The 22,141-nt window shown below is 38.9% G+C and overlaps 1 protein-coding gene across 2 annotated transcripts in view; it reads right to left on the reverse strand.

Moving 5' to 3' along the window:
- Nucleotides 1-18,776: 18,776 nt before the first annotated feature.
- Nucleotides 18,777-22,141, reverse strand: part of SRPX (sushi repeat containing protein X-linked) — a 71,102-nt gene continuing 67,737 nt past the window's right edge. The window contains exon 9 of one of the 2 annotated variants that reach the window (XM_032261639.1): nucleotides 18,777-19,306. In XM_032261639.1, the coding sequence (XP_032117530.1) occupies nucleotides 19,123-19,306 (184 nt within the window). In that variant the 3' untranslated portion in view covers nucleotides 18,777-19,122. The remainder of the gene's footprint in view (nucleotides 19,307-22,141) is intronic. The other variant, XM_032261638.1, reaches the window with a different exon arrangement.

The raw sequence follows: 22,141 nt of genomic DNA on the forward strand, positions 1-22,141 counted from the left end.
TAAAATCACTGGGTCACTGAAACATTGGAATGGGAGCTCTTCGTTGAAAGGAATAAGGGATAATTTTCTAAACTCTGCCATAGGGTATGTCACCTACACTTGTGTTCATTTCTGCTTTGTCATGGCATTCACCTGTTTCAGCTGCCAATTTACTCTCCTACACTCTTGTTAGGAAGTTGGTCTCTTTGTTTGCTTTTGGTTAATAGACTTTATCTCTCAGAACAGCTTAGGATTACAGAAAAGTTGAGCAGAAAGTACAAGAGATCCCTTATACTACCTTCCCCCGAGTTTCTCCTATTATTAACATATTACACTGATGTGGTACATTTATTACACTTGATGAACCCTATTGATACATCATTATCAACTAAATATCATACTTTATATTATGATTCATTCTTTGCATTGTATAGTTCTATTAGTTTTGACAAGTTTATAATCTCACATTTACACAATTACATTGTAACACAGAATAGTTTCACTGCCCAAAACATCCCCTGTGATTTAAACCATGGCGACCACTAATCTTTTTACTGTCTCCATAGTTTTACCTTTTCTTCAGAATGTTAAATAGTTAGAATTATACAACATGTAGCCTTTTTGGATTTGCTTATTTTGCTTCTCAATATGGCATTTAAGGTTCCTCCATCTCTTATTGTGGCCTGATATTCATTTCTTTTTTATTGTGGTAAGAAGACTTAATGAGAAATCTAACCTCTTAACAAATTTTAAATGTAAAATATAGTATTTTTATTTGTTTTAAAATAGAGAAAAGGACAAAGAACTCTGAGGAAACAGTAACAATTTTTTTAATCTCAGGAGATGACGAGAGGTCAGCATTTATTCTGCTAGATTTTTTTGTTATTCTTGGCCACAAATAACTGTTCCCGTGTGCTTGTGTTACCGTGTTTACTAATTGCTTGTCTTATCATGCTACTAATTACAAATTAGTAGCAATACTTAAATACCTAACATGCCTACTTCTAAGCTTCTGTATATAACATGCATCCCAGACAAAAGCTTTGTGCCACCCTGTACTTGCTGCAAATTGGGATTCTTTAATTAAATTTCACTTCCCTAATATCTCTAATATGTTCTGAGTTATTTCTGAGTTCTTTTTTAATGTTTATTTTACATTCGGGGTACATGTGAAGGTTTGTTATGTAGGTAAATTGCATATCACAGGATTTGGTGTACAGATTATTTTGTCATCCTAGTAATAAGCATAGTACTTGATAGGTAGTTTTCGATCCTGTCTCTCCTCCCACCCTCCACCCTCAAGTAGGCCCTGGTGTCTGTTGTTCCTTTCTTTGTGTCCATGTGTACTCAATGTTTAGCTCCCATTTATAAGTGAGAACATCAGGCATTTGGTTTTCTTATTTCTGAGTTTTTGAAGACTGATTATATCTCACCTATCCCTCCTGCTTTTATACTTACTTGTCTTTGGAGGAAAGCACCTTTGCTGAATTGACACACAGATTGGATTGGTGTCTGGTTGCTGTTTTTAAAAATAGAATGATGTTGAACAACTCTTCTGGTACTCAGTTATGGAATCTGCCCTCCCATTTCAGTTTTTGCTCATTTATGTTCCTGTAAGTCTAAACTCTGGCACAAATACTCCCTTTGCTCTCCCCTCAATACATCAAAGGAAGGGATCAGAAATGACATTTATTGAGCATCTACTATGTGTCAAGTACTTTATGAATTGTTACTTAATTTAAAGCTGTTTTTTAAAAATACCTAAGAGGCTCACAGAGGTTAAGTAACTTGCCCAAGTTCAAAGATAGTATGTAATACAGCCTCATCCCACATGGAGCTTCCCAGTTAAGATCCCAAAGCCCAATTTCTTTGCACTTCATTAAACTGCAACCCAAATAGAAACCTTGTGTTTGTCATGAGCTGGAGACTTGCCTCTTAAAGTGGGATTCATGAACCAACAACATTACTAGCATCTGGAAGCTTGTTGGAAATGCAGAATGTGGATCCCCAGCCATGCCCACTGAATCACAATGTTCATTATAATAAGATCCTTAATTGATTTGCAAGAACAACAAACTGTGGGATGCATTGGTGTAGAGAAAATGGCAGAATTGATATTGATACTTAAGACTATTGTAGTTGATGCTGACATTGTCCTAAGACACCCCCATTTGCCAGTCCTTTTTTTGCGCCCCTTTTATTCCTTAATTATTATTTCTCAGCATATACACATGCTTGATTACTAACATCCTTTGTGTGTGTGTGTATGTGTGTGTTCTCCGGTGGCTATCCTGAAGACATCCTCAGCCAGGTAGTCTGACTTTATTTCAGAGTTCTTGAAATGAAAGACCTAAATATTTTTTATTCTATATGATTTTGATAACCTGCTAAATACAATGAGGACCAACTGACTCTGGATACAATCTCCCCTAAACCTGAGGAAATAGTCCCTGAAAGCTTTGTTCCATAATACTAAACAAACGTCTTCTAGCTGGTATCTTCTATTTTCAACCAAGAGTCAATATTTATGTTGCTGCTGATGACGAACTGTAGAGAAAAGCATTTTTATACCTAACTGGTTTAAGCCAGTGATAAATGTGAGGTTTGACTCAAAAGTACATTTTTGTTAACCCAAACGTGAAAGAGTATGGTATATCATAAAAAACACTGAGTTGATAGTTAAGAAACCTAGCTCCTTCTCTAAGCTGTGCTACTTGCTGTGGCTTTTGAGCAAGTTAGGTGCTCTCTCTGAGCCTCAGTTTTTTCATCTATAAAATGGGAGACTTGAAATAAGTGATATTCAAGGTCTACTCAATCTCTAAAGTCCTGTGACAACTTACATGTGCTAGAATTAATTTACTCTTTGACACCATGGATTGTAAGAGGCAGCCTTATTTTACATACTACTGAGGAAGAAAAAAATGCTGTCAATTATAATTTTTTAAGATGTTGCTCTGGATATTCTACATTTGATCTTGCATATTTTCTCTTTGCTCTTTTCACACTGTTTTATGCCCTAAGAGGCGAACCTTAATGATTTGCTTCAATGTGATTCTCTTACCTTCTGGATTTTGGTTGGGTTTGGACAAAAGAAGCCAGCAGTAGGAGATTGAATTGTCTGAGGAAAGTGAGACTGATATAGTTATTACCCTAGCTCCCTCCTGCTAGGTCACCAAGTGGTAGTGGCTACCTTCCTCTACTCAGGGCTATAGTTCTTGTCAGGTAAACTTCTCCAGAAGCTAGAGCTACAGAGCCACTCCTGTCCCTCAATCCTTCAGACCTGCTGGTGGTAAAGTCTCCCAGCTGTTGCTAGCATCACTGTCCCTTATTGTTTTCCCTTGACCCTGACTGCACCTTTATAAACAGTCCCTTTACTAATCTTTCCTCTGTGTTGCAGCCACAGTTTCAGTGTTCCATTTGTTTCCTGCTAAGACCTTAATTGATACAATAGTTGATATTATGCCTGTTCTTTGGGAAGTAGGCTCTCAAAATAGAATTTCAAGATTGTATTGCTTACATATTTGAGAAGCATTCCCAGCACCTGGCAAATTAATATGTGCATAGCACATGTTAATGTCTTTGAATAAAAAACATACCAAAAAAAGTTCTTCCAATTGTAGTGCCTCTGCTCAATGGAAGAAATATAAGGTAGTCAAAAATCAAGAGAGATTCTCTTGTAGGTTTCCTAGAATGTGTAAAGATAGTCATTTAGCAAAACAAAAAACAAAAATAAATAAATAATTTACAAAAAACAAGAAAACAGAACAAAACAAAACAAAAAGATGTTCATTTAAAGATATATGTTCCCTTGAAAAGATTTTCTTTGCTCTTTACAGCAGATGCCCTGCTTCTGATTATGTTTGTTGACAGTAATTAAAAAGAAAACATTTCCCAGTCAATAGCTGGATAGCAGGTTTTAGGGACTTTACTGTTTTGCTCTAGTAAACGTACCACATCTGGAACTGCAAAATGTCATCACTATGATGGATCAGAATGCTACTTTGTATATAATGGCAATCAGAGTCTCCCTAGAGTACATTATAATAGAGAACAAGAGAGATGATATAGCCCTTATACAAGAAAGATATACTGTTGTACTTGTTATGTGACTCCACCACTATACTTAGACTCAAAGAATATTTTACACAATATTACCTCTGATCAATAAATTTATTTCACGATGAAGAAAGCCCATCTGTGGGCTCATGCTATGGAATTTACTAGTCTTACCACATGCCTCATGACCCCAAAATAGCTGGTTTTATGGAACAATGGAATGACTTGATCAAAGCTCAGTTACAGAATTAGCTGATAGGCAATGCTTAGTGAAGCTGGGATATTAACTTACATAATGTAGTATATGCTTTAAACCAGTGACTAACATATGGTGGTGCCTCCCTCATAACCAAAAGGCAATGGTTCAGTGACTAAGATATAGAGCTTGAAGTGGTCCCTTTGATGATTATATTAATAGGTTATTTAAGGCATTTTTCCTACATATCTCCATAAACTTGGGCTCCATGAGTCTAAGTGTTTTACCGTCTAAGGAAAGAATGCTTACATAGGAAACTGACATGACTTTATTGCATTGGAATCTGAGAATGCCTCTTAACCATTTCAGGCTTTCCATGCCACTGAATCTATAGGTAGAGAAAGATTTATCTGTATTTGCTTCTGGGTAAATAATTGGTTTATTCATACACAATGGTTACAAGAATTATGTCTAGAGGTTAGGGGATTTACTGAGATATCTCCTACTACTCATAGCCAATGGGAAACTACAGCAATCAATAAAAACAGGAACATTAAGGAATCATATTCTATAGCAATGAAGATTTGGGTCAATCCCTCAGATAAAGAAATCCAACTAGATGAAGTGCTGGCAGAGAATTAAGGATAATTTAAAATGATTATCAACTCAGATGCCATAACCAGCCACCAAAGAGGGACTGAAACGTCTTTATGCTGATTAATTGTTTCATCCAACCTCTATCTTCCCGAGCTCTCTTATGTGAAGGGAACTGATGGCAGCCAATGTTTCAGGTTTCGTATGGGAGTATAACAGAACTATTATTACCTGGCAATAATATCGCAGTCACAGGTCAGCAAATTTCCTTAAACGACTAGATAATAAATAGTTCATATGTCCCTTGTCCTGGGAGCATGAATTATTTATTCCAGCAAAAGAAAAGAGTAGATGCTGAGAGTAAAAGGGATGAACTGTGATGGGACACAGAATTTATCTATCATCTACTTCAGAAGTCAGCAGACTATAGCCCACAGGCTAATCATCCGTTTTTGCAAGTAAAAATTTAATTAGAATACAGCCACACATATTCTTTTACATATTGTTTATGGCTGCTTTTGTGGTACAATGGCAGAAATGAGTAGTTGTGACAAAAACCACATGGCCCATAAAGCCTGAACTATTTATTATCTAGCCCTTTAAGAAAATGTTCTGACCTGTGACTGCTGTATTATTGCCAGGTAATATTAGTTCCATTAAATTCCCACGTGAAACATAAAACTTTAGCTACCATAAATTGCCTTCACAAAAGACAGCTATGTTCCTCTGCCACAGCTCCTCTCAGGTGGCCTCTCCTAAAATTATACCTATGGTTTTCTCAAGGTTCTAGTAATCACTCCCTCCCCTTGCCCTTCAGGCCTAGGGTAGAAAATGTCCCCTAATGCTGGTAACTTTGAAGTCCTTCAGCATCACTTATTGAGTTCCTTTTATCATGCCCACATCATTATAGGTAATCCTTTCAATCTGCCCTCCTCAATTCCCATTTGAGTCTCACTAGGACTGTAACTGAGAAAGATGTCATTAATTGTAAGACACTGCCCACTTCAGAGATGTTAAAATGTGAAAAAGAAAGTGTGCACCTTAGGATCAATTACCCCTGGGGAATGAATAAGTGAGTGACCCGCATTCACAGGGCAGTTCATCTCAAAGATCGATGCAGTGTAGTGGTGTGATAGATTATGCTTTTATCAGAAACCAGAATCAATACTACTTCTTCCTAAGTAACTAGATGCTCTTTCTCAGGTTGGATTCTGGTGACTAACGAGAAAGCCATAGTCTTGCCCATGGCTCCTAGTTGTTATACTAGGGTCAAAAGATTAAAATGTTATTTAGTCATTCCATTCTTATGAAATAAGATAATTCCAAAGCAAAGGCCAGCAACATGGGTACACTCCTGTTTTCTGCAAAACAGCACAAGTTACTATTGTTTTTGACCCTTCACAAACCGATTTCAGAGCTTTCTTCAAGAAGACAATGACCCATCCATTTGAGAACACATCAGATTCCTCAGGGGTTGCAGTTTATTCACATTCACTGCCCTAGAGACAACTGGCATATATTCTGGCCAAGACAGAATATTATTAGACATGAGTTTTTCTTAGCACCTTTATTTCTAAGATATTATTTAGTCTAGACTCACTGTCTACAGCTTACCGATTCTTTAGCAAAACTGCTGATCAGAACTGGATGGGCTCGCTTATTACAGAAAACTAGTAATGACTGAGACTACTCAGTCTGGAATAAAAGCTATTGTGCCTTTGAAAAAGCCCATTGCTTTTTCTTTCCTAATTTCTAATTTATTAATTAGTCTCTATAGAGACAAAGGAACAAGTGTCTCACCTCTGGCCCTCCTCTAGGAAAATGCTACTCGAGGTGCTGGCCCATGATAAGATAGGAAGCTTGCATCACAATGTAAATCAGTGTGTGGCTTCCTTCACTGAGAGTTTTGTAATCAAAAATATCAGCCGAACTAAAAAACAAATTGATTGACATTGTTTATTTCCAGTCTTGGGCAAACCCCTTATCTCTCTGTGAACCAGTTATAAGTGGTGCAGGGACCAACAACTATTACAAGGACCAAATTCCGACAAGCATTGCTCTAGATGGTCTTAGAACTCAGTCCCTTCACAAAGTTCACCTTTTAAATTGCTGCCACTTGTTGAGAAATAAAAGTATTTCTTCTCTTTCTGGTTTTTCAAGAGAGAGAAGTAACTCCTCTCTCCAAGCCTGGAAGTCCATGCTTAGTCTCAGAAGGCATCAGAAATCCACTTAGCCTGCTCAAGAGTCAAATGGAATTTTATGAAACTGACACATTGGAAGACACTCAAGAGAGAAAGATTCAGATTTGATCTGTGACCAGACAGATAATGGCATTTCAGTTCCATTTGAAATCAATTTGTTAGTCTCACAGCACTGCTGCCTAAGCATAGCACCATCCTTCACAGAAACTTATTGTTTCTGATGTGGAGAGACAATACATTTCAAACACAGCACAGAGAAATTAAATGTTCTTCAAGCTCCAATGCAGACATAGAGCAAACAGAAAAACAGATCCTTAAACTGTTGAGGATCGTCAAAAATGATACCATAGTAACAGAAATGCATCCGTACACTGCACATTCATCAGTAAAATTCTGATGAACAAAGCTAGGTGCTTTGCAACATTCCTGTGGCTTTGTTCTAAGGAGAAACAAGTGCCATATTTTAAGTGAGTTAAGCATAATTTTAACTTTGTAATGCAAACACTAAAAACATTGGCCAAAGACAGAGAAGCAATAACAAGTGTTTCTCCAAAAAGGGAGGTGTATCCCATTATTCCCGGCATCTTCCTCACCTCTCCCAAAACAGTGGTTCTCACCCTTGGCTTCATATGAGAATCCCCCTGTAAGCTTTTAAAATCCCTCAAGTCCTGTCTGCACCTAGACCAATGATATCATAATCTCTGGGTGCAGCACCAAGTCATCAGTATTTTTTAAAGCTCCCCAAGTAATTTGAATCTGTATCCAAGGTTAAGGCCTAACGAGTATGGAGAGGACTGGTAGACCAAGGGTGTTGTGCTTGCAGTCTTGCTGACAAAGACACTCCCCTTACTGCAGCAACCCTTAGGGCACAGCCATACAAGAAGCCCTCAGTGTCCCTTCTTCAGTTACTGTAAGTCCCAGCTTTAATGCTGTTAACAAGCAAGTATTTGTGATTTCTTGTGAAGATGAAATGAGATAATTTGAATGTAATGTTACAGTTTAGAATTTTTTTAATTTAATTTAATTCAATTTTAAGTTCTTGGATACATGTGCAAGACGTGCAGGTTTGTTACATAGGTAAACATGTGCCATGGTGGTTTGCTGCACCTATCAACCCATCACCTAGGTATTAAGCCCCGTATGCATTAGCTATTTATCCTGATGCGCTCTGTCTACCTCACAGTTTAGATTCTTGATGAGCCAAAAGGGTCCACTGATCCCTGCTATTAATTTCTGATTAATTTAGCTAAGGGTATAGAACTTATCAAAAGAAAAATAGCTGCAGAGAACAGGAGCAGATGCAGCATATGTGGAGAAATGTTTCCTTAAGTGTGGGTTTTCTACAATGCATACAGTCCCCACGAGTCCTGCCAGAGTTAAGAAAGATGCCAGATTTTTGTTTTTTTCAACTCCTTTCTATTCCAGGTTCCATCACAATTCCAGAATTATGTTAACAATCAGGGTTCTTCAGTTTAAGGCAGTACAATGTTTGGTCTTTGGACTCCTGGGTGTCCTAAAACTTTTCTAAGGGGTTACCAAGGTCAAAACTGTCTTCCTTACTTGCTCTTTTCACTGTGAAACCTGAAGCACTTTGGCACGAATCAAGGCAGTGTATGTTTTTATCTTCATGCCTTCGTAGTTAGCAAAGTAAAATACCAGTTTTATTTAAGAATATCCCTGGCCAGTTCTGTTGGTTTCCGGTTCACTCTATTGATTGTTTCTTTTGCTGTGCAGAAGCTCCTAAGTTTAATTAGATGCCATTTGTCTATTTTGGCTTTTGTTGCCATTGCTTTTGGTGTTTTAGTCATGAAGTCCTTACCTGTGCCCATGTCCTGAATGGTATTGCCTAGATTTTCTTCTAGGGTTTTTAGATGTGGAGAAATAGGAATGCTTTTACACTGTTGGTGGGAGGGTGAATTAATTCAGCCATTGTGGAAGACAGTGTGGCGATTCCTCAAGGATCTAGAAATAGAAATACCATTTGACCCAGCAATCCCATTACTGGGTATATACCCAAAGGATTATGAATTGGTCTATTATGAAGGCCACTGCACACATGTGTTCATTTCGGCACTGTTTACAACAGCAAAGACTTGGAACCAACCCAAATGCCCATCAAAGATAGACTGGATAAAGAAAATGTGACACATATACATCATGGAATACTATGCAGCCATAAAAAAGGATCCTTTGTAGGTACATGGATGAATCTGGAAACCATCATTCTCAGCAAACTGACACAAGAACAGAAAACCAAACACCGCATGTTCTCACTCATAAGTGGGTGTTGAACAATGAGAACACATGGACACAGGGAAGGGAACACTACACATTGGGGTCTGTTGGGGGGTGGGGGACTAGAGGAGGGATGGCAGGGGGTGGGGAGATTGGGGAGGGATAACATTAGGAGAAATACCTGATGTAGGTGACGGGGCTGGAGGCAGCACGCCACCATGGCATGTGTATACCTATGTAACAATCCTGTAAGGTCTGCACATGTACCCCAGAACTTAAAAAAAAAAAAAGTTAAAAACTTAAAAAAATGAGTATCCCTGGCCAGGCACGGTGGCTCATGTCTGTAATCTCAGCACTTTGGGAGGTCGAGGCAGGTGGATCACCTGAGATGGGGAGTTCAAGACCAGCCTAACCAACATGGAGAAACCCCTTGTCTACTAAAAATACAAAATTAGCCAGGCATGGTGGCATGTGCCTGTAATCCCAGCCACTTAGCAGGCCAAGGCAGGAGAATCGCTTGATCCTGGGAGGCGGGGGTTGTGGTGAGCTGAGATCACACCATTGCACTCCAGCCCGAGCAACAAGAGCGAAACTCCATCTCAGAAAAAAAATCCCTGCTGAAGCAGTAAAAAATGTTAATGCTATTAAATCTTGACCCTTAAGTATATATGTTTTAAATATTTTCTGTGCATACCTAAGTATGATACATTTTTTTCAGCATTCTTTTTATTTTAAAGAACAAATAACAAGTTATTCGGGCATGAGAATTTGGCAGACATTTTCTCAAAAACGAACAAAGTGAGCCTGTCACTTCAGCAAAAACAACTGACAGTGCTTGTTGCCAATGATAATATTCAAGCTTTGAAGCAAAAATTAGAATTTTAGAAAATTGTATCCACCATTGTGACTATGACAGCTTCCTAATACTTATACACTTTTCTGATAAGATTGGTGATGACATTAAATAATGCGATATTCCAATATTGTGGAACAAAATGTATCAATCTTTGCGAGAACTACTTGATTCAGTGAACCAGTGTTTTCTAAATGACCAATGCATGAGTTACAAATTTGTGCATGGATAAAAGTTACATTCAAAGTGCAAGATAAACCAACGGATTTTAATGCAACAGAGTTCAAAAAGTTTTCATATTACTATTCATATTTAAGGAACTACCACTTGACAGTTTTTGGTGACGTGTCAAAGAAAAATATTTACAGTTATCTAAATAGACTATCAAAATACTCCTCTCTTTTTCAAATACGTGTGTGTATGTGTGTGTGTGTGCGTGTGTGTGTGTGCATGTGTGTGTGTGCGTGTGTGTGTGCAGCCAGATTTTCTTCTATTTCAATCAAAATAACATATTGTAAGAGACTGAATAGGAAAGCATATATGAGAAACTAGCTATCTTCTATTATGCCAGACTTTGAAGAGACTTGCAAAAATGTAAAATAATGTGGCTCATCTCACTTTTTTGTTTTGCAAAACAGATTTTCTCAAGAATATGTTATCTACATAAATATGCAATATATTTATTTTGAAATGCATTAAAATATAATTTTTCAAATTTCTGTTTTGATTTCTAACCTGATAAATATTGAGAGATATAATCCATATAAGCAAAAATGAGAACACATGGACACAGGGAGGGGAGCACTACACACTTGGGTCTGTTGGAGGGTAATAGGGGAGGGTCAGTGGGGGTTGGGGAGTTGGGGAGAGATAGCATGGGGAGAAATGCCAGATATAGGTGATGAGGAGGAAGGCAGCAAATCGCACTGCCACGTGCGTACCTATGGAACAATCTTGCATGGTCTTCACATGTACCCCAAAACCTAAAATGCAATAAAATAAATTTAAAAAAAAAAGTACTTTGGAATCCTTTAAAGTTTGAGAACTGCTGGTTTAAGGAAATTTTTGTCAACCTAGGCTGTTCACATTTTTGTTTTTGCAGACAGTTAAATTCCTAATCACCCAGCCTGATCTTGTGAAAGCTTGATTTTAGGCTTTGTTAAGGAGGTCTACTTTGATTTAACTTAATCCTGAGCCTTGTTCTTTACTTTTGAGGAGTAGTCCTGGATTTTCAGTGGAAACTCAATTTCTTCACTGAGCTCCTTTAACTTGACAGGATTTGACCTCCAAACTGTCTCTCCAGCACTGATGAGCTGCTGAGATCACTGCTCAGCTCAGCTTTTTTCCTTCAGCTATTTTGTTTTCCTTCCAGAATTCTTGTAGCCTCACTCTGTGCATGCACAGCCCAGGGGTCAGCTAAAGATCTGAGGGGAATTTATATGCATATTTGGGTTCTTCTTCCCAAATCCCACCCACTGGCTTTCTCCTTTCTCATGTCTCCTCCATTTCCACACTCTCTGGTCAACCTGCCTTCACCCTCTAAGTCCTCAGCCCAGTAAGATTACAGCCTTCTGCTTGAGTTCCACATCCAGTACACTAGCAAATGGAAAAGTCTTCAAGGGAAAACCCAACCAAATATGCATCTTACCCCATGTGCTTGCATTCTTTCAAGGTCATAGTTCCTCCAGTCTCTGCCTGCTTTTGGTTGAGTGCCAATGGGTTCCAATAACTTCTCTTTCTATATTTTGTCCAGAGTTATAATTGTTATCAGCAGGGAGGTTAGTATGATATGAGGTAGTCTGCCATTAAATGAAATTTAATTCCTGTCTCTTCCCATTTTTAAACTAAGATTAGCAAGACCAGGTTCTCATCTGTGGGGTGACAGCAGAGCCATACCAGACCCTTGAACAATATATCCACTTCCATCTGTGCATTGTTCTATAAAATCTATTTCCCCACGATCCACTCAGCAAGTCTGGTTTAATATTCTCTTGCCGGGGTGGTTCTATGTTGGGCCAAAGGCCATCATAATACATCCAATTGTCTCACAATCTTCTTTTTTTTTTTTTGGAGACAGGGTCTTATTCTGTCACCCAAGCTGGAATGCGGTAGCATGATCACAGCTCACTGCAGCCTCAGCCTCACAGGATTGAGTGATCCTCTCACCTCAGCTTTCCAAGTATCTGAGACCACAGGTGTATGCCTCCACACCAAGATAATTTTCTAGCAGTTTTTGTAGAGACAGAGTCCTGCTATGTTGCCCAGGCTGGTCTTCACTTCCCAGGCTCAATCAGTCCTCCCACCTTGACTTACCAAAATGCTGTGATTACATGTGTGAGCCACCACACCTGGCCAATTGTCTTACAATATAATAAAGATCAGTGTGTTGAAGACATCTGCAATCCCATGTTTACCATGGCATTATTCACAATAGCCAAGATAAGGAATCAATCTAAGAGTCTATCAAAAGATGACAGAATATTTTTTAAAATATTACCTCTGTTACCTCTGAAAATATTGTTGCCTTCTGACAACAGCAACAGGCTCATTTTGAGTTTCCCTGCCCCACATATAGAGCCAATGACTCTCTAAGAAGTCCTGTCTCCTTCTTGTGGCATTTATGATGATTCCTGTGTACCCAGTGCTAGAACCCCCATAGCAGGAAGAACCATGCCCAGTCTCCACCATAAGGTCAATTCTGGCCATGGTAGGGGGCTGGACCTGGCTCTTTCTGTCTTGGTGTCTAAGATAGGTTACACAGGAACCACCAGGAAGGTCAGTTCTGGCACCAAAACAATTGCCATCTGAAAACGGAAACCTCAAAGCCTATGAATTCATCCATGTCTCTTATCTATAATCCTCCAGTTACAGGCATAAACTGTCTCCCTAATCCCCTCACTGGTCTTGTTGTCTCATTCTCATACTGCTTTGAGTGTCCCATAGCCCAACTCTCTTCCAGACTTTGATGCCTCTGGACTATTGCCACACACATACATTTTATAGTAAACTTTTGTCAGTCCATTTGTGTTGCTATAAAGGAATAGCTGAGGCTGGGTAATTTATAAAGAAAAGAGATTCATTTGTGTAATGGTTCTGCAGGCTGTACAAGAGGCATAGAGCCAGCATCTGCTTCTGATGAGGACCTCAGACTGCTTTCACTCATGAAGGAAGGCAAAGGAGAGCTGGTATGTACAGAGAACACATGGCAAGAGAGAAAGCAAGAGAGAGGGGAGTGCAGTTGCAGGTTCTGTTTGATGACCAGCTCTCAGGAAACTCTCACAGGAAATAAAAGAGGAACAACTCACTCCTTACTGCCAGGATGGCACCAAGTCGTTCAGGAAGGATCTCTCTCTTTGACCCGAACATCTCTCTTTAGGCCCCACCTTAAACACTGGGAATCAAATTTCAACACAAGATTTAGAGGAGTCATATGTTCAAACCATAGCACCATCCTATGTCTTTAGTATCTTTTCAAAATATTCTTGAGTAAATTATGATTTTCCTCTTTGACACTTTTCCTATAGCAGCTTGCTCTTTTTTCATAATTTAAAATCGCTTGGTTGAGAGGTAATGTCAACATCTGCTCAGTTCCCCACAGCTCATTCTTAATTGATCAGTCTTTCCTAATCTGAGCAAAAGACCTTCTCTGAGAATCTTGCCATCTACCATATCACTTTCAACCCTCTCCTTACAATCATCTATCTACACACAGACATCTGTCTCCTCCACTCTCATATATCTTTGGAATTTGACTCTCACTTAGCTCCTTTGCCTAAACTCTTGCCAGTATCCATCCAGATCACCCATATGGATAATTTATTCAACTTCATAACATCCCAATGTCAATGGTATTTTCTTCCTCTCTTCCAAATCCCTCCTATCTTTATACTGACTATATTCACTCTTAAACCACATTAGGATCATTAGACTTTCCCTGTATTCTTTGAATATATCAGCCCCACTACTGTTTTTATTTCTTTTCAGACGAATTAGTGTCCTTGTGGGTAATCACACAATCCATTTTCTCAATACTGAAATCAATTCCCTCCCCTTGTCCTGCCACCGTGCCTTTGTCACAAACATCTACCGCTAGATTAGTCTTTCAATATGCCTTCTCTCTTCCTCCACCTGTGTGACTAAGCATTGCTGAAGAAAAATGGTCAATTGTACTGAATGATTTTATCATGGCTTATAAGACATTTCTTCAAGAGATGCTTGATATCACTATTAACTGTGGAACTGCAAGGAAAAGAAATCCAGTGTTTCGAGGCTACACTTTTAATTTTACTGTCTGAATCATTCAAAACTTAATTACAAAGAATATAGTCAACAGAAGCTAGTTCAAAGACAAAGGATTTTGTTCTTATCTGGAGTGGAAGGCTAAAGAAATAGACTTTATGCTGAGCTTCCATTAAAAAGTCCCTAAACAACCTGGGACTGCAAAGGGAGCTGTTAAGAAGCTGTAAAATTGGGAATCTTCCTACTAATTTGGGAAGCCATAATTATATTTGTTTATTCTAGAATCACTACATGTTTTCTACCATAAAGAAGCCATGTCCCTCATTTTTAAAACATCAAAAAATAAAAGATGTTGGCGACAATGTAGAGAGAAGGGAATCCTTATACATTGTTGGTAGAATTGTAAAAATTATTCCAACCTGTATGGAAAACGATATGGAGATTTCTCAAAGAACTAAAAATAAAACTACCATTTGATCCAACAATCCCACTCCTGGGTATATACCCAAAGGAAAAGAAATCATTATACAAAGACACTTGCATTTTTATGTTTACAGATGCACTATTCACCATAGCAAAGATATGGAATCAATCTAAGTGTGCATCACAGATGATTGGATAGAGAAAATATGATATTACACACACACACATGCACACACACAATGGAATATTACTCAGCCACAAAAAGAATGAAATTGTGTCCTTGACAGCAACATGAATGGAACTGGAGGCCATTAAGCAAACTAACTCAGAAACAGAAAGTCAAATACTATATGTTTTCATTTACTGGTGAAAACTAAATAATGTGTACACATGGATATAGTGTGTGGAGTAATAGACATTAGAGTTTCAGAAGGGTAAGAGTAGGTGAGGGTGATAAATGAGAAATTACTTAATGGTTATAATGTGTATACTATTTGGGTGATGGTGACACCAAAAGCCTAGACTTCACCATTATGCCACATATCCATGTAACAAAATTGCACTTATACCCTCTAAATTTATACCTATAAATAAGTAAATAGCCATGTCCCCAGTTAAGAAGTTGTCAGCAGCTATGTAAACCAGAAGAAGCCAGCCTTCAAACTGCACCCCAGTGATCTTTGCCTCTTAGTATCCATGCCCTTGTGTTGTCCTCTCCCCCATTGAATAGGGCTGATTTGTTGGACCAACAGGGTACTCCGGAAGAAACAGTGTTTGTCTTTTGAGACTATGTCATAAAAGATATTGCCTCTTCCACTTTTCTCTTTCTTGGATCACTTCTACCAGAGGAATCGAACTACCATGTTATGAGAACATTCATACAATACTCTGTGGAGAAATCCACGTGGGGACAAACAGACAGCTCTTCCAATAACTAGCACCACTTGCCAGTCATGTGAGTGAGCCACCATGGAATCAGATCTTCCAGCTTCAGCCAGGCCTTTGACTGCAGTCCCAGCCAAGATATGACAGCAATCTCAAGAGAGACTCCAAGGCCAGAATTGGCCAGCTAAGTTGCTCTTAAATCCCTGACCCACAGAAATTGTGAGAGAGAAAATGTTTGTTGTTGTTTTAAGACACTAAGTTTTGGGGTAATTTTTACTGCAGGAATAGTACAGGGATCAACTTCCTAAGCATTAATCCTTGCTTCAATGTGCACTGTCCTTCCTCTCCTTCATCGCCCGCTCCGATGATCTAAGGTCAAGAGTTGAGAGTTTGTATAAGTAAAATCTGCAGTTCTCTGTGAATGGACTAGACTCTTTCACCTTCTAGTTCATCCTTCACTAGATTTCTAATAATGGTTCCTATTGGACTAATCTCCCACAGATAACAACTATATCTGGACAAATATATATATGTGTGTGTGTGTGTGTGTGTGTGTGTATACATGTGTATATATATGTATTTATATATTTATGGATATATATGTGTATATATATACATGTGTGTGGATATATATGCATATATTGTATACACACACACACACACGCACACATACACACACATATTACAAACTGCCCTTGGACAAAAATTTTAAAAAATCATTTGTGTATGTATAGTATATATATATGTGTGTATATATTATATATATTTGTATATATACTATATATAAATATACATATTTATATATGCCCACACTACCTAAAGACATTGGACAAAGGCCAAAAAGCAGGCAGATACTGAAGGACAGTCATCACTTCGAAGGCAAATAAACTTGATTAATCATCAGGGATTTTAAAAAAATTGCCTAAGGGCAGGTTGTATTATGCACTATGCTGTGGTTTAAGGTAGGGTAGGCTTAAATGAAGACAGAAAGCCTATAGTCTTACTGGCTTGACGAAACAGAAGAGAGAGTAAGGGCAACCACCGCAACTGAAAAGTGAGGAGGAAAATCTCAGAAAGGAGAGCATCCCCTGACAAGGGGATCCTTAGATTCTATAATTTCTGATTGATCACTGAACCACACATGTGCAGACTGGGAGTGGATGCAGACTCCAAGCAGTCCAACTAAGTTTAAAAGAACCAAACTGAGATTTCAGCTATTATCTACTGAAGTGGAGACAGTTTTCCATTTGAGTTCAGCACATTTAACTGCCTCCCTCTTCCCTACATACACACACACACACACACACACACACACACACACGCATGTGAAGTTCTGTGGTACCAAACTGTGAGCAAGCAGAACTAGGAATTTTGCTTGTTTTTATGAGGTCCAAAAGGTACATAGAAAAGTTCTGCGAGATTTCCAGTGGGAAACCGGTTCTCTAGAGAGAGGCTATTAATTACTCTTTAGAAATGTCCCCAAATTTTGATGTAGCATATTTATTTTTGAAATATCACCGTGCATTCATTCATCTTGAAATAGTCTGTTAATCTTTTTGGGAAAAGTGCTTGCAATATTCCAAGTCATCAGGTAAATTGGTTTGAAGAAATCCAAGGAGTTCCTTAAATGTCAGCTCATCTTCAAGGCTTGAACCTTTCAAGGTATGGGGCAAAGGGCACAGGCTGACGTGTCAAAGACAAAAGAGCTTTAACACAGGTAGAGGCACATATATGCTTGCCTAATTGTGACAAATTATCTCTTGAAATTTTCTTTTTTTATTTCCATAAGTTTTCGGAGAACAGGTGGTATTTGGTTACAAGACTAAGTTCTTTAGCGGTGATTTGTGAGATTTTTGGTGCACCCATCACCCAAGCAGTAAACACTGAACCAAATTTGTAGTCTTTTATCCCTCACCCTATTCTGACCCCTCTTGAACTTTTCATGGTTTCCAATTTGTCACTATTTGATATTCCTCTATGAGCCATGCCATTGACCTTTATCTGATACATTTGAAGAAGACAGAAGTGAAAGAGTGGCTTCTAGTATGCTTTGTGAACAAAATCATGTGTGTAAATAGAGTGTAAACCTATTGACAGTTCAGCAATTGCCCTGCCTAATATTTAAAAAAATGTTAAATCTGCTTTCTGTGTTAAACCTCTGTATGTTAGAATTCATTTATTGTTTCTATGAAGTCCAAAAGGTACACAGTAAAGTTCTGCAAGATTTTCAGGGGGAAACCAGTGTGAAACATCATTCACTTAGTCATTTTGTTTAGGAATAGATTGTGAACCAAACATATTCTGAAAATGGAAGAAAAATTTCAAGGTTTGCATGGGAGAGTTGAGGAGTCTGGCTACTGTTTAAAAACCAATGTGTGATTTTTCAGGCCTGATCATAGGCAATGACAAAGACTTTACCTGGCAGGCCTCACCAGGAAAGCTGCCCTTCACACACCAGACTTGGTGCACAGCCCGTATATGGCAGTGTCTGTGGGGTGCTGCACTCCAAGACTCAGACCCCTCTGGCCAATGATGCTCGTTCACATATTTGCATTCTGAGCTCAGTGCCTTCATTTCTAGGTCCTTTATCTGAGGCCTTGGGCAAGAGGACTTTAGGTTCCTCTGCTGAGATCTTATGGAGTAAGGAGAAGGGGAAAAGATTGAAGATACTTTTCTTCACTCTGCCTCAGTACCCAGGACTTTTCCAGTCCGACCCTACCACCTAACTTCAGGGTCCATAAAACTGCCAGAGCCTTTTGTTTGGGGCTCCCTCAACAGAAAGATGACCCCACGTCTGTGCTACTCCACGTGAATCTTGACCAGTGTGCTGTCCTACAAGGGAAAATGGAACATTGAAATTCGTGTTTTCTCTGGTTTTAGACACTTCCTTGTTCCATCACTGTGATTAAAGGCTTAACTCTTTCATTTTCGGCTTGTGGCTTTAATTGGCTGCTTGAATACCTGACAGCTCAGCTCTCTCCCAGCTCAGCAGAGCTTCTAAAAAGACTAATTAAATTTTTTCCATTCTTAAAACACCACTAAGAATCACAATTCTAAATCCATTGACCATACTAAGCAAGTATGGCTGGTGCTTGATAAACAAAGTGAGTTCTGCTAAATTTGCTCCAAAACATTTTATTAATAAAAGTCTTATTTAAAAAACAAAATAGAAAAGATTAAGTATTATATTGAATAACATGTTGATAGCTTGTGTATGGTTATGTGTTCTAATTTCTCTGGGGTAAAGAAAGAAAGAGTAAATATAGTCATATAATTTTTTGAAACACGTCCAAGTACAAAAAGCAGCATGCTAATTTTTAAGTGCAAAGAAAGCTCATAATAAAATAGACTTTAAAAATTACAAATAAAAATCTGTACATCAAGGATATTTTTAAGGCTTTCCTGTGTGCATGTCATCATGTAGACAATGAAGAGGAACTGCCAAGAGAGGAATCATCACGTCAGGTGCTACAGGTCTGGCCCATTTCAGCTTGTAGGACCATCTCCTCTTTTCTCAAGGGAAAAGTGTCAATTAGGTTGAACAGGGCCACAGGCATCACCAGGGAGACATAGCGCTCTTTGTCCATCCCATGCTTATCTACTAGCACCATACTGAAGGAGTAGAGTGGGATTCGCAGCAACAGCCTGTGGCAGACAAAGAAAAGAGGAGACTAAGTCAAACCATGACTCCCAAGGGTCCTGGTGGATCAACCACAGCCCTACTGTAACAGAGTGTACAGAGAAAACCTTGATACCATGAAGGACTGAATCATCCTTTAGACCCTATCTACTCAAGGTGTGATCCTTGACCCAGCAGCATCACATGGGAACTTGATAGAAATGGAGATTCTCATGCCCCACCCCAAACCTACTGAATTAGTATATCCATTATTGTCAAGATCCCCAGATGACTGATATGTACATGAGAGGTTGAAGAGCACTGCTTTAGTTTTAGATTATGGTCAGGAAGACTTCAGGCCTGCAATGGTACCATGTACCAACATTTGGTACAATCTAAGATTTTATGGGAACAGATTTTTTTTTCATTAAATTGGAATCAACCCAAGTTTGGAGCCAACCCAAAATCCACGCTTGCTGACTGGTGTTGCATGACCACATACACACTAGGAATAGGTCAGTGATTATGAACAGGGGTGATTTTGCTCCCTACCCCCGGGGGAAATTTGGCCATGTCTGGAGATAGTTTTGGTTGTCACAGTAGGGAGTGGAGATGTGACTGGCATTTAGTGGGTAGAGGCCAGGAATGCTGCTAAACACCCTGCAATGCACAGCCAACCCTTCCTGCCAAACAAAGAATTATCTATCCCCACATATCAATAGTGCCAAGGCTGAGAAACTCTGGGCTAGGTAAAGCTGACTGAAATAATTTCCCAGCATGATAGTTCTGACCTATTCAGTGGCCAGCTCAGGATTGCAGAGTTATAAGGGATTGAGCTTGATCTATACCCCATGTATTCTGAGTTGGTTAATCAAAATTGTGTCCCAAATAATTCAAAAAAAAAATGAAGTAGTTTCAAGTGTCTGGTATTCTTTCTGCACTACCACACTAGAATTTAAACTAAAAAATATGTTTTTTATGTCAACACAAATATGTTTAGATGGGAATAGCTAAAGAAAACAAACAAACAGATAAGCTGAGCCCAATGAACAAATGAGCCCACTCAGTCTCTTCTCCAGATTTTTTTTCAGTTTAGATATTTTGAGATTGTGTATGAAGCAGAATATACACTACCATCTGGATTTAAAGTAAAATATGTTTTCCTCATACAAACAGATCAAGGTTAAAAAAATTGTTACATAAAACACAAACTGTACTTTTTCTGCCTTTTAAGAGGGAGTTTCAAGGATGAAGGGATTAATTTATATTTTATCCCAGTGGGGAGATAAATTGCCAATTCATTCCCATTGACTAGAAATGAAAGAAAGAGGACATGACAATGCCTCTGCCAGGTTTCCTGTGGTGCTAAGAGGAGACCTCAGAAGCAAATGATTGCAAAGTACATTAATCAGTTCTGAACACGCAAATGTAGGCTGCAAAGCAAGGTGCAAGTGAAGAGATCAACTGCTCTGCATATTTAAGAAGAAAGGTATTGAGTTTTCTTTTGGGAGTGTGGGGGAGTTCTGGCACAGGGAGCTCTCAGGAAAGAGAGGCATAGGGAATGTGGTGGCTGAAGCCTCTGGGAAAGGGTGACCAATAAGAGGAGCATTCAGGTTTTTTATCATGCTTGTGAGGCTAGGATGGGAATCCCCCACCACCACCACAGTGCCACCATCTGCTATCACACACATTCCTGTGTAAGCCTTGTGCCTTGATTTACACAGAATGTAAAGAGGGAAACTATCATAGGAAGAGCTTAGTGGTTGGATCAGCAGGCTAGCAGCACCCACAGGAATGCTTCCCACTAGGGCTGAAAGACCACAGAAATCTTAGGGATGAATGATTGAACACCACATAGAATATGGGATGAGGTGTGATGCTGACAGTATTTCTGAGTTAAATACGTGTCTGTTGTCAGATTGGAAGGAATTCTTCCTGGAAAATCTTCAAGGGAACTCTGTAGACTCAAAGAATAATGTGGGTATAGAAATTATGGCTTTCTTCATCCCTGTCATCCTTGAGATTGCTGGAAAATTCCTCTAGAAAGCATGAATCAGCTCATACATTCAGACAAAAAAGAAATGAGAGCAAGAAAGAAGGCAGGTGGTAATCCTGCAATACCAGGCACCCAATCTCTTCTTTGCATTGACTCCCTTCAACGGTTTTATCATGGCCTCGATGCTATTTGAAAATAGTATTATAGCCAGACAAGAGAATTTTTAGATTATCCAGGCATTGTGTTTTTCCTTCTCCTCTTTACCTTCCCGTTCTTTGCCTAAAGCATCTTTTTTCCTCTGCACTACAATCAAAGGTGTCTAAAGAAACCTTTCCAATTCAAAGGGAAAAAGTCCTGCCAAGCTCTTTGTTTCTCACTGATATGTCTGATAACACAGGCATGCTGACCTGACACCGAATCCATTAGGTAATGCATAATCATTTCTGAGTGATCATTTCTGCATGACATTTACCTGGACTATCATCCAGCTGCACAATACGGATTGATCCTTTTTGTGAAGGCTGCTGGGAAAAAATTCTACTTCAAAACTGTAAATAAAGTCTTTGGTAAAAAACTAAGCCAGTGGTCCTCACCATGTGGTCCCTTGGGAGCTCACTAGAAATGCAAATTCTCAGATACGACCAGAGACCTACTGAGTTAGAAATTGATTATGATTTATAGTTTAGAGCCCGCAGTGTAGACTCCAGCAATACGTATTTTAACATGCCCTCTAGGGGATTCTGATGCAGGCTAAAAGTTTCAGAACCACTATATAATGTATTTAAAATCATCTTCAACCTATAGAAGTCTATGGTAGCCCCAACATATACAATCTGAATGATAGAAGTATTTTAATCACATTTTT

The sequence above is a fragment of the Sapajus apella genome, unplaced genomic scaffold, assembly GCF_009761245.1.
Source record: "Sapajus apella isolate SASKATOON/1434 unplaced genomic scaffold, GSC_monkey_1.0 scaffold125, whole genome shotgun sequence".
NCBI lineage: Eukaryota > Metazoa > Chordata > Mammalia > Primates > Cebidae > Sapajus > Sapajus apella.